General features: G+C 37.0%; 1 protein-coding gene across 4 annotated transcripts in view; it reads right to left on the reverse strand.

The window, feature by feature from the left end:
- The window catches only part of LOC140669791 (uncharacterized), a 124,248-nt gene that overhangs the window by 52,627 nt on the left and 57,855 nt on the right, over positions 1 to 13,766 (reverse strand). For all 4 annotated transcript variants that reach the window (XM_072899904.1, XM_072899906.1, XM_072899905.1 and 1 more), the window contains exon 3: positions 6,949 to 7,167. In XM_072899904.1, coding sequence (XP_072756005.1) covers positions 6,949 to 7,167 — 219 coding nt within the window. The remainder of the gene's footprint in view (positions 1 to 6,948; positions 7,168 to 13,766) is intronic.

Genomic DNA, 13,766 nt, shown 5'->3' on the forward strand with positions numbered 1-13,766 from the left:
TCGATCTATATTTTTATCGACAAATGTGATCTTATAATATACTCGAATAATATTTATTGTGTAGAGAAGAATTTAGATTAAAATTCAAAATTTTGGTTTTTACTCAATGTGCCAAATGTTAATTTTGACATTGTGTATACGCTAATATTAAATCGAATATTTTTTCTCTCTCGAGGAATAATGCTGCTCGTAAGATGTCGAAAGTTATATACGCTCTACTACGTCGCATCAAATATGTTCGCATTCCGATCTTGCGAGTATATGATATACGCAGCTGCGCAATTTCTTTATACGCAGAGTGTATCGGTTCCGCACTGACCGTAAAATATTTTTTTCGCGTAGTACTTATTATCGTACGCGATCGCGATCGCGATCGCCATCTCACTCGGGGAGATGCAAACTGACCGACCGCGTATATGCGAGAGAGACGTCGGTTGACATTTGGCCGAGCGAGCGGGCTGGCTGGCTGGCTGGCTGCACGAGAAGAAGCTGTTACACGCTCGAGTGTATGAGATGCGTGGCCTAGAACACGGAGCGTGGAGTTCTTACCTGGCCTCTCCCCCTTAATTAGCGGTTCGGTTTATCTTAATCGTTCGTTCCCTCGACTTCTCTCGGAGCCCGCGAGCCCGTGGAAGATGAGGAAGCACGTGAGAGCGAGGCGCGCAAGTCGTTACGTATTCACGTGCAGCCGTCGAGAGATAACGGCGATCTTTCTTTCTCTCTCTTTAGAAATAAAATAAGAGATTGAGAAAACGAGCGCGAGAAGACACGCGGCCTTCCTCGATATTCTCCGCGCTGCCTTTTGCACGCGTTAATATTTTCCTGATCCTGGTGTCAATGACATTGATGGATGACACGGCCATTACTTTGCGCTCCGTAAAATATAGCGTTCAGGATCGTTTATTATCAAACCAGAAGAATTATCAACTGTCGAAGCAGATTAACCGTTCCGAATATGTTCGGAAAAACGTTCCGGGTACATGCTTTTAATTAGAGGTTCAGTTAGGCGTGTTTCTCTAACTAGACGATAGTAGTGAGTTTTCTACACGGGGATACTCTCTCATATCGACGTCAGCGTTTTCGCACGGAAAGCAGATCGCGATTTCTCATAATGATTTCCTAATGGGATTTTCGTAATTACAATGGACAGTAATTACAAAGTGGCTACTCGTTAAGTACATAGTTAACAACTGGATCCGTATAATAGACTCGTGCTCCCATCTATTTTCCCATTGCAACTTTCACGCAACTGATCAAGCAAATACAATTTCTGGCAATACATTGAATAAGTATAACGGCCTTGTGAAAAACGAAAATATAAGCAGTATTTTAGAAATACCAAATCTGTAATGTGTAACAAGATCTATTATTAAATTAAACTATTATCAAATTAAATTGATATTGCAATGCAATCTCTGTAACATTCGACAACACATGGCGACAGAATATACGAAATCCTGACTTGTTCTTTTTATCACTGTTGCTCTCCAAGATACATCAGGATTGAATCTAATCCACCAGCTACCAACCTTTGGAAGAAATTTATCGCGTCTCGACTGTGGTCGTTTTCCGCAACAAGTCAGCTTTGCCGTTTGCGCGCGCACGTGTGTGTATGTGTGTGTGTGTGTGTGCGTGCGTATATATGTTCAATCGAGAAGATCCTCTTAATTCTCGTTTTCACGCATCGCGCCCTTCCTAGACTTAGATCGCGCGCGGATAGCAAGCTGCTAGCTTAGCAAATCGTTTTTGTAACTGTCCCGGCAACGTGAATAGCGGCGATGCGGTAACGGCTGGTGCAATCCTGACCTCCAATCTCACCTCAATTTGCCTACACGCCGCCATTTGCCTCGGCGAGAACGGAGAGAAAGAGAAAGAGAACGGCCTATCTAAAATTATGATCTGAAAAAGTGCCCGACCGTTCGCGCGCGCGTATGTGTATGTATTATACAATACATATGTATACGTGTGTGTGTGTTGCACGCGAGAGGTCGGGTGCGCGCGCACAACCGATTAATTATAACAAATTGCGTATTATTATAAATTTCGCGGCTAATTGGTACCTTTTTGGCCGCGCCAGCTAAAGCCCTTCCCAAGCTTTTATTTTTAAATCCTCGAAGCGCCGCTTATTATGTATCTTTCGAATGAATTTATTTATCGCAAAGCTCTTCTATATAAAAGCTGTATGTAATGAAAAAATTATATAATACTATATGATAAATATTAGTCTAGGTACATGAACTCTCTTTAAACTTTGTAAGAGCGCATGTTATTATCTTTTTATACTTGACGTATGTATGTACACGATTTAATGATTCCTTTACGGCAGGTTGACGAGCCACAATGTATTTTGCCGCAATAAATTTCAAAGGGCATGAACACCTGAACACGATGACAAATGAGCATTTCCGACTCGCGGGCACTCGACCCACGAATGGATTTTGATCGGAGCGGTTGACTTTAATGCGAGATAATTAGCTCTTCAATTATCGCACCCAAGCCGCCGGAACGGTGAATCGTTCGTGAATGAAGCGTTTACAGCTCGATGCTAATTTGCGGTACACCTGCTTTTTGGCGAATGCGGCGAGGGCGCGTGAATATGTTCTCTGCTTGGTTATCGTTGCAATTACTCCACGCTGCTTAAACGGCGCGCTCGTTATGGTCAAAGGCACGCCTTTATCGCGGATGAGCGATTTCTCCAAATCGATCGGTATACGGTATTTCACTATAATTGGCATATATTGAAAGAGTAAACTAACTACATCGAGACAAACGTGAGAGCACTCGAGCTTGAGTTAAAACATCAACTTTATATAAAAGATATTTTTTTTTTCTAATTGGCAATTATAAAAGATTGAATAAATACATGTATAAAAAAATTTGAATTTAATAAAAATTACGTTTTAATAAAAAGTATGATTTAACAACGAATATATAATATCCGGGGAAATTTCTAAAATGAATTTGTAAGCTTATTGAAACAACTGCGCAAATGCAAAGGTATCGATTGCGCGCGATAAAACGGCGCTCGAATCGTCTCGTTGAACATATTTATGGCGTTTATGTTGCATTTTACAATCGGCCGGCGCATTCATTCGTCCGGCGAAAAGAAACAACGTTCACGCACAACGCCACAGTGCGCCCTGATCGATTTAACGCCAAATGTCGCCGTGTTTTACACGCGACAATAATGGTCGAAATCTATGTAGCCAATATTTCAAGCCACCCTTTCTCGTCCCCCAACCCTTACGTGGACGGCGCGGCGTTCGTGTACCAGCGACACGTAGCTTCTTAGTTATTGGTTCGCATATGGACACCGTTCGATATTTCATATTCCAGCGAAATGAAAATATAAACGCAATCGCAGCGGGCGTGTTTCAAAAAGCGCCATTAATTTTTGTGCCATGTGAGTAACGCGAGTAAATTTTAATCGCACAAAGTAAATTACGTGTCGTGCCAGAAATTAGAATAAAGCTTTTATATTCTTTAAAATGACAAATATTTATTAGAGAAATAAAACGCAAAAATAATAAAACAGATATTATCAGAAAATGCATTCAAATTTCATATAATTCTGTAATATAAAATAAAGATAAATTTTATAATTAATATTTCGTATTTGTGGGCATCAGTGCGTTTCTCATGCTTCAAGTGGAGTATTCAGAGACATGAGATAATTCCAGGAGGTCGGTCGAATAAACAGAATTTACATACTTCGAGGGAAAGAGGGCGATCCGACGCAGAAAAGTGATGGTCCCAAGAGAGGAATACGATTTCTTCTTGCCGTCTGGCAAGAAAGAATTCTTCTATAATCGACGAGCGTAATTTACATGAAAATAAAACGCGGTCATACGAATACATTAATTTTAGAAACTATTTTTTAAAATACCTGTGTTTATTACTTGTTAATGCTCGTATCCAATTACTATCATTCAAAAGTTATTCAAAATTTCTTTTACAGAATCTCATTTATTAACATTAAACATGTTCACTATCTCTGACCTAAATATGATTTTAACACGAATGTATACATTATGTTTACATTGTTGGATAATAAATGTATTAATTATCGATTATTCAAAAAGAAAATAAGTACGTTATAATTAACATGTTTACTGTCCGAGAATATACTCAGTATATACAGTAATACAAAAGTGTAAATACACTTTGGGGTCGGAGATAGTAAACGTGTGTCAATTATTTTAATTATAAATTTCTCGGTAATTGCATCGCATATCGAGATACATCATAATTTCCCACTACCTTTAATTTTCAACATCAAAAATATCTACGTAATTAATCTCTCGATTAAAATTCCGTTAAAGTTATTTGAAATTAAGCGAAAAATAATCGTCGACAAACGCGTTATATCGACTTGTGTCGCCCGAACGAGTGATTTATGTTCTATCTATCGACTGTTCTCCTGTAAGTATATTGTATTAAACTTATATTTAAGGGTTATCGTATCATTTTTTGGAAAAGACATATCGTTGTAACACATGTGTCTTTACGAGAGTGTGTTCACAAGCCCGTAATATTTTAGGGAGAGCCCTCTCGGCCCTCGTCCTTTAAAAACTAGCCAGTGCATATGTCGGCGCAGGCGACATAATGTTATCAAGCTGTCCAGAAAGAGTCGCTGCCGATCGCCACCACGTAAGGACGAGGTCCTCGGGGGACGCGCTCTCGCCCACTTCGTCCTTATTGATATACCGAATAAACACACTTGGCAGCTAGGCCAGGACGGCTTTGCGAGGCAAATAGCTTCGGTAGGACCCTATGTCCGGGGAAATATCTTTCTTTTCTTAAAGTTGACACTATGCTCAGTGCTGATAACAGCGCTTGCGACAAAAGTTCCCCTTCATTCCAAACGTTTAAAGAAAAAATAAATTGACTTTCTCTTGATGAATTATTTTCATATGAAATAGTAAAAAGTAACGCTATTAAATATATTCTATGACACACTAGATTATTGATAAATAACAAGGAGGATGATTTTAATCGAATCTTTAGCTTAATTTTTACTGTAAAAATTGCTGTGTTTTTAAACTACCATAAGTCATAATCTTTCATTAAATTTGATTATGAAATAAAAAAGGTTTTAGTATTTAAAAAAGTAATTAGCAAATTTTATATCTCAGCAGTATTGATCTTGATTTTTGACGACTTTTATAGATATTTTTTATTATAACGCAAAATATAGTTTACTAAATCAATCTTGTTTCAATGCAATAAATGATATATCTTTTAAATATAATTCGGACAGAATGATTGCCGTTTATAATAGAAATGTATGAAAATTTAAGATTACATAACGATCGTGTACTCCGGAATCTATTTTAAAATGGTACTATAGACAGAAGTTAATGTTCTTTCACGCTGTAAAACCGGCACACTGTCGAAACATCATTTACCTTCTAAAATCGCTTCTGGAATCTCATTCAGTCTCCGGTTTCACCCTCGTGGCTTTTAAGTTTCGACCCTTATCGACCGCGTCGTGGACTTAACGCATCTTGTCGAGCGCGGCGGTTATCCAGTAAATAAAGATGAGTAGTTTCTCCGTCATCGCTCTCTCGCACACACGCGTACACACGATATCCCGAGCATGCAGCAGCGAGACGGTTTTAAATTCCGCGAGTCAAAGCGATGTTTGACATGGAAATGTTGAGCGATGCATTAAACATGCCGCGCCGAGTGCTTCCTTCCCCCTCCCGCGAGATTGCAACTTCCCTGCTTGAAAAGACGAAAAGCGCTCCTTTTCGAGGTCCGGGGCCCGATCGTATAACCAATGCCAACTTTGGGCCCCGAACAACGCGAGGGGAACCGCGCTGTCCGAGCTGTATTTATTTAGGCAAACGAAAAGGACCGTACCTTTACTTCTCGACCTTCATGAAGCAACTTCCGAAGCAAAATTCTAATCGATAGCCATCATAATGCAAAGACGCCACAACGATAGATATTTCAATTTGCTTTTGAGAACGATAAGAACATATTGAACTTTTATCGCATTTTTATCTTCCCATATTTCCCGGAAATTTTTAAAGAATTTCTTCACAAAGAATTTTTGTGTACATAACGTATATTACTACTATATTAATATAAATAATTAATTAGTAATTTTGTATTAATATAAATAATTATATAATAATTTTCCCTCCATATTTTATTGAGCATCGAGGAAAAAAACAATTTAAAAATTAATTGATAAAGAATGTTAATGATGACATAGTCACTTTTATTTAAACACAAGATAAGTTTGAGCTATTTTGTGTTTAAATAATAACAATCACTTCACATTTTGTCATATATAAATACAGGAAGAAATAACAGTGTTCAAAATTTTAAATGTGATATATCGTATGAAGCTACTTTATGTAATTTCATGATATCAAATGTAATTTCAGATTTTTTGTCATTTTATCTTTTCTTAAAGTGCAAAGCTAAATCGCCCTGATAATCATTATATCGTCAGCGAGTTGCTAAAGACGCAGCAAGACAAGCGTCGCGAATCTTCGTGTCGTGATTGGTAAAGCTTATCGAGGGTCGGAAATACGCACCTGCAAGAGGCAATTTCACTGGTGCCTTCCCGTAAAAAGAATTCTTCTCCCCCTCCTCCCCTGATTGTCCGACAAATAACATCAAGCTTATTGTATTATTTAAAGAGCCTCGCTTTAGGACTGCTTTAAGCCACTGACCCTCGATTGTCAGAGTGTCGTCGGAGACAGCACAAACTAGGTTTCTCACGGATGAACCGCGAGGGTGTGAATTCGTTATTTCTTCAAGACGTGACATCGAATGAAAGTAGAAAACATCGAAACGCTACACAATTTTTCCGTTAAATTGTTTCGTTAAATTATAGCGTAACGCACATTACTTATTTCCGATAAAATATTCTCTCAAAAAAATTATTGTATACTCGAAAGTTGTTTCTCTCGCGAGATTTTTTTTACTTACCGGGTGAGATGCCGAGCTTCGCGTGCATGCTACTAGGGCTTCTATGATCGGGGGTGGTAATAGGGGCAGCTACGGGTGGCGACAGGTGGGGATGTATCAGTGGCCCACCACCTGTCGTCGTCGTGGTAGTCGTTGTGGCACAAGGATTTAAGGGTGATGTCCTCTTGAAAGACTGGTCCGTCCGCCACGCGACTTCATTGTCACCAATCCAGACTTTACCTGCGCAAATGAATCGAACAGAAATTAGATATATATAAATATCGTTACATAAAATCATCAAAAACTTAAAATAATAATTATATATCCAATAAAAATATATTATTTTTCTTGTAAAAAAATTCTTTTTCTCTCTTATAATCTTACAAAATAAAAAAATATAATATAAAATGGAGTAAATACGAAAGAGAAAAGTATACGCCATCTCATTTTATCAAGAATGGAAGATCAAATTGCAAAAGAGAGAGGCTCTCGAGATAAATTCTATGCCCTGCGCGTATATTAATATAACGCACACAGGCGCGACTATGCGTGTGCAGAAAATGGCTTCTCTCCCCCGAACGGACTCGTCGTAATTAGCGACCCTCCAAATCCCCTATCCTTGCCAGCTTTCCCGGTTTTCCCCCGTTTCCCTTAATTTCTGGGAACAATGCCCAGCTCTGGATGTTGTTCCAGGCTGCAGTGTCTAATTACACGGGGGCATATCGAGCTCTTCCTCTTCTTCCCAAATTTGTAAGGGCGATGTATAGGGTGCGCCAAAGTTTGTAAATGCGTCATGAAACATTTACCAGCGTAATCGGAAGACAAACATAAAAAGGCTCTATACGGTACGATGTAAAAATTTTTATCAACTTACGTTTCAATAAAATATGCTTCATAAATACTTGCATTTACATTTAGCAATCATCAGAAAGATTATTTAGAAAACTATCTTCATATTTAATATATTACTGATTAATATATATATATATATATATATATACATATATATATATATATATATGTGTGTATTATTAATCACTTAAAAAGTTTTATTAAGTTTAATATGGCTCTAATCGACATCACTTGCAAATAAATTATGTCTCACCAATTATCTGTCGCGTGTGAAATCCCGAATGTCCATGTCGTGTATTTTCGAGCACCCCGTAGGTGACGAGATCTCGGATTTATGGAACACGCGAATACCGTATCACCCCCGTATGCGTGAGACGTGACTCAGACTCGGTATTATTTGCTTGACGAATGATTTAGCCCGAGATACTTAGCTAGCTTTTCCCTATCGCTTCCCCTTACCACCCCCTTTCTACTTTCTCGCACTCCCTAGTGCAATATTCTCTTTTAGTTCTTCTATCTGCTTGCTAACGACGACCAGTGAAGCGCGCGTTGTTCCAGAGACAGAAATACAGTAACCAGAAAACGGAAAGAGAATAGGGATGAGCGGAGGGGGAGGGGGGACAGTGAGGGGTTTAGCAGCATGCAGGAGAGCGACGAAGATACAGCGAGGGTAGTAACCGGAGTCTGTGGTTACGCGGGAGGAAGAGAGAACGTTTTTCCTATCGAGAGGAAAAAGGGAGGCGGGAGAAGAACGGTGGGGCTGAAGAAAGTGTAGCCGGCGCTAACTAAGGGCGTCGGCTAATCAATATCATCAGAGAATGGCCGCTGACCTCCATCTACCCCGCTAGATCGACCATTGTCCGGTATTCCGCGCTTCGAACAAGCTCTGAACGCGTATACGAACCATTTCGATTTTCCTTTCTGCCGCGAGGTAAGAAAATTTAATTTCCAAGTACAAATGCATATGCGACACATACAATGCAAATTAAAATATTACTCCTAATTTAATTATTATTAGTAAATATTATATGTATAAGAATGAGATATACTGCAAATTATTACTAATAAAACAATACTAAGTAGAACTTTGAGATCTCTTTGATTAATAATTGTAAAATTAGCTAACATTATATTTTAAAATAATGTAAAATTCGAATTAAATGGTTTATCAATATTTCGAGTTAAAACCTTCAGAAGAATATTATTAAACGTCACCAGGATGCCGTTTCTACAAGAATAGCTTGCCCGAGGCTACGATCCGAAAATGTGAACCACAGTACAGAGCCCTCCTTTAATCTCGTGGTGTTTGCATGGCCGCCTGATTTCATTCAACGCTATGGAGACAAATGAAAGCGCATCCTAAAGAAGTGGTGAACTCGCTGTAGAGTCTCGTACGAGTCTGCAGAAAACTTAATTATGCGAGTCCGAAAAAATTATATCAACGAGAAAGAGTAATTATATAAGGTAATGAATTATTGTTATTTTGTCTGGATAAATACAATATAAAATAAATCTTTTTCAAATTTTACATTTCTTGACGAAATATCATTTAGAGAAGAGACAATCAGTCTCTCTTGCCCATTTATAGACTCCATGGCGATCATCGGCCTCATCTACGCGTCCCCGACGTCGTTTCTTGCCTTCTCGCCCAATGAGGGTCACGCGGTTCTACGTCCGAGTAGAAACCAGTCTGCATAAACAGAGCCATTCATTTCGCGACTCGTCCCTTTCTTACCCCTCTCGTATAAACCTCGCGAAGAACCATTTCCCTTTAGCCTTCGCATTCCCCCCTCGTTCTTCGTTCGAATCCGGCGCGAACTCCATTCACGGGTTTATCACTGTCCAGATAACAACGATTTACCTACACGCAAACTTCTGTGGGTTGGGGCTCCGACCGGGTGGAAGACCGCGTCTGGAGGGCTGATAGAGAGGAGAGACGGGGTAAACCCCATGACAGGGTGGCTGAAGAAGGCGAGTGAGACGGGCAGCCACCTTGCATTCGGGAGTATTTCACTTTAACGGCCCTCCGGGGGATTGGCTGACCCCGGCCGGAGACCCTTCACCGTTTCGGCATAATGGACCTCTACATTACTTATTCGTCCTGGCCAATGTCCTGCTAGCAGCTCGCTCTCGTTCTCGGCAAAAGATCGGCGAGAAGCCGCTCGTTTTCTACGTCCTACCATTCATGCGCGCGATTAATCGTACGTACGCGAAAATAAGAATATCGAAATAGAAAGGCCGTAATAAAAAATAGTTATTCACAATCGAATGAAAAATTAGACGCTTAAAGTTATATGTTAATTTTGAAATTATACGCGTACTAATAATATAAACATAAATTACATACCTCAAAAGAATATTCGAAATTTTATTAAAAACTATCATGCTTCGATATCTGAAATTTTTCTATCTAATTACGTATTCCTTTCTTTTAACAACTAAAACACCTTGCTGATTCCAGCTTCCGGATACCAGCCGGTAGCATGGAAGAACAACACGCCCCAACTAAACTGCACTCCTCGTGATACTTGAAAGAATTGAAAATTCCTGCTCGTCTAAGAGTTGAGGAGGTCGAGAATGGAGAGGGTGATGGCTAGAGAGGAGAGGAAAGAGGAAGAAGGGACGAGGAAGTGAACGCGGAGATAAAGCGTTCGATATAAGATTAATGCTAGAGGCCGCCGACCAGTCCCGCGCATGTCGAGGGCTGTTCAGCCATATACGACGGCAATGGTGATTCCTCTTTGAAGGTAGAACCGTGGGCAGTGGCCAAATTGAATCCTGCTTAGGATAGAAGAAGCGTCGAGAGAAAGAAAGAGAGAGGGGTACCAGCCCCGAAGCCCTTTCTTCAATAAATAAATCGCCGGCCGTCTGTGGGTCTCCGATTTTCAGCTCGAACGTACGGATTAAAATCGACCGGCCGATTTGTAGCGACGAACGCCGGAAGTAATTGCGCGATTATCTTGTTTCTATATTTTCTCTCGATTTTATCTTCTTTAAACGAAATAGAAAGTAGCCAAAGTATTAATATTTACACTATAATTATCTTTCTTATACAAATCCAGAACTTTACCTGTACAATATTATTATACAAGAGAGTTTATTTCTTTTTTAATAATAAAACGATAAGTATAAATGAGAAATAGAAATAAAATGTTAAATTCTTGGTTTTTTAACGTGTTTATCTTATCTTTTAAGCCATATCGCTTTCTTATCACAATTTCAAAGATATAAACATAATGAAATATTATTTAATTACTAATAAATATAACTACTTTTACTTTGCAAAATATTGAATTATGTTATACGCACAAACGATAAAAAACGATTTACTCATCTTATATAATTCTTTCTTTAACTATTAAATATAAATTTATTATATTATTTAATAATTTTATATATTAATTAATTAATGTAGAGATTAAAAGAGTAAGAGAATAACCAATGATTCACTTATGTGCGAGCTATGATACAAAAATTTAATGTAAAAATTCCGATACACAGAAAAAATTTTACAATTATATAAAAAACACATTTTTTTTACAGCATTTACTGTAAAATTGAAATATAACAATATTAAAATATTTATTATTATAAAAAATGTAAAAACGATTACAGTCAGACCTCTTATCCTACGACAAAAAATCCTCTCATGCTACGACCGCGAAAGGGGAATTATACCCCCACTCTCAAATTTTTGTCGTAGGATCAGAGGTTTAAGGGGAAGATTCTGGACCGAAAATATCGTAGGATAAGAGATCCAACTGTATATATGTATACATATGCATCTGCTTGTGCATCAAAATATTTGAATAATTAATAATTCTTTGTAAAATATAAAACGTACGTAATATTATTGAGTAAAAATATTGGATGATTTCTTTCATATGTTTTACGATTACAAAAATTGCATTGTAATTTTTACTATAATATCTTCTCTCTATAAGAGACAATTTATAATGATACTTTTTGATAAACAAAATATATCGTACAGACTGAATATTCATAAATTGTGAATGATCTTTGATAAGTCACTGCTTTCTTGGTATCAGATCGAAGGTAACGATATCAAACACCCAGACATTGTGACATTTTGATCCGCTGTCTGCACTTGAGATTGTTTCTTTCGTAATGCTAATAAATACTACTAACAGTCTGTCAATACAGCTAAGTTGCTGAAAGACACACAAGTTATGTCAATAACTTGTATGTATATGAGCGTATATATATAAAATAAATAGAATTTTTTCCTTAGAAAGAGAGAAAAATCTCTCTACGTTATTTCTAACATTCAATATCAATAACAAAATCTTTAGATAAAATATTTTACATTTTACATATTTTAAATAAAATATTTTATATTTTTAACGTCAACCATTTCATTGTCTTCTACCTTCTTTTGTTTAGAAAAATAAAAAATTAAAATATTGTATAACATTGCACTTACCGATGTACATGTTGTATAACGTTAATAACATTATGATGGTATAATAGTATATAATAGCTATAATAGTATATATATATATATATATATATATATATATATATATATACATATATATATATATGTATATGTATATGTATATAACATATCAGAAAAATATGTAGACCGATTTTTCTTTTTATAAATAAGAGTTTCTACGTTATAAATATTTTATATTCAATATCAACAATAAAAATATTTATAAATAAAATATTTTTTCTTAACTTTTTAATTATTTGACTTTTTTCTATTTTCTTTCTGTTTATAGGAAAATAAAATTGTAAAAATAACGATATAGCTGCTGATGCACATGTTTATGTGACATTATGATAGTATGGAAAATTTATACTGTTTATTCTAATTCTAGTAGTATCTATGTAGTATTTTTTATCTATATATATCCTGATATCACATATTTCCTCAGACAAGCGAGACAAGTGTCTTATTTTTAAGAATATAAAAAGCATATATTTACAAATGTATTGTTGTAATACATTATCATGAATCATACATTTGTATGTGTAATTATTCTTGATCTAACATATAATCGTGATAAAGTTACGAGTTCGAGGCAAAGTCTAACGTTAAATTTAGCCATTATCACTGGTTAGTGGCATTACACATGTTCGTGACTAATAATTTGTATAAACTGTTACCGAGATAATTATCGAAGTAAATAATACATTATATACGAGTACAATATTAATATATCTGTAAAATATTGTGTAGTTACCTCTCTTTATTTCTCTTACTTATTTTATTCACGTCGGAATTATTCTTTTAACTCCTTATTCACTTTCTTGATGGAAACTCAATGTCTGGGAGGGAAAAAGACAAAGGATCAGCATTCGTCGAGAGTTTCCCTATTTCTTGCTGGTTGCCCTTGTTGGAACGACGATCGATAAAACCGACCCCCCTATCCCCCCACGCAACTCTGAGTACCTTAACACCCTCGTAAGTTTAGGGTGTCCCAAAATTCGTACTTTTATGTATTTTTAATATAGTGAGATTTTTATATTGGTTTAACTTAAGATCAATATCTTTTTTAACAATAAACGTAATTAAGAGCTACTACTTCTCAATGTTCTTTATAATTCAATATTAGAATCCTAACTAAACAACTATTAAATATTTTAATTTAAGTAAAATTTACTTGAACTTGAATAAAAAATAAGGTTTTAATATATATGAGATTGATTCTTCTCTACCGAGCGCCATGATGTTAATATGAGATATACCTGATCTCGCCTCGTCCAATAAAAAAACGTGAATAATAAAGAGGCTCATCCGCTGAGGCAGAAGGGGCTGAAGAAACGCGGCAAGGGTTGTAAGCGCAAGCGCGAAACCGCCCCGCGAACGAGGGATGTCGGATACCACCCTTCGGCATAACTCCTTTCCACCGACACCCAACCAATCTGCATGTAACTCGCGGGACGAGCCGCCATTTTGAGCGAGATTTACAATCCAAGGGGTGGAACTGCGCAACCCTTTACTTCGATATATAAGA

The sequence above is a fragment of the Anoplolepis gracilipes genome, chromosome 9 (genome assembly GCF_047496725.1).
Source record: "Anoplolepis gracilipes chromosome 9, ASM4749672v1, whole genome shotgun sequence".
Taxonomy (NCBI): Eukaryota; Metazoa; Arthropoda; class Insecta; order Hymenoptera; family Formicidae; genus Anoplolepis; species Anoplolepis gracilipes.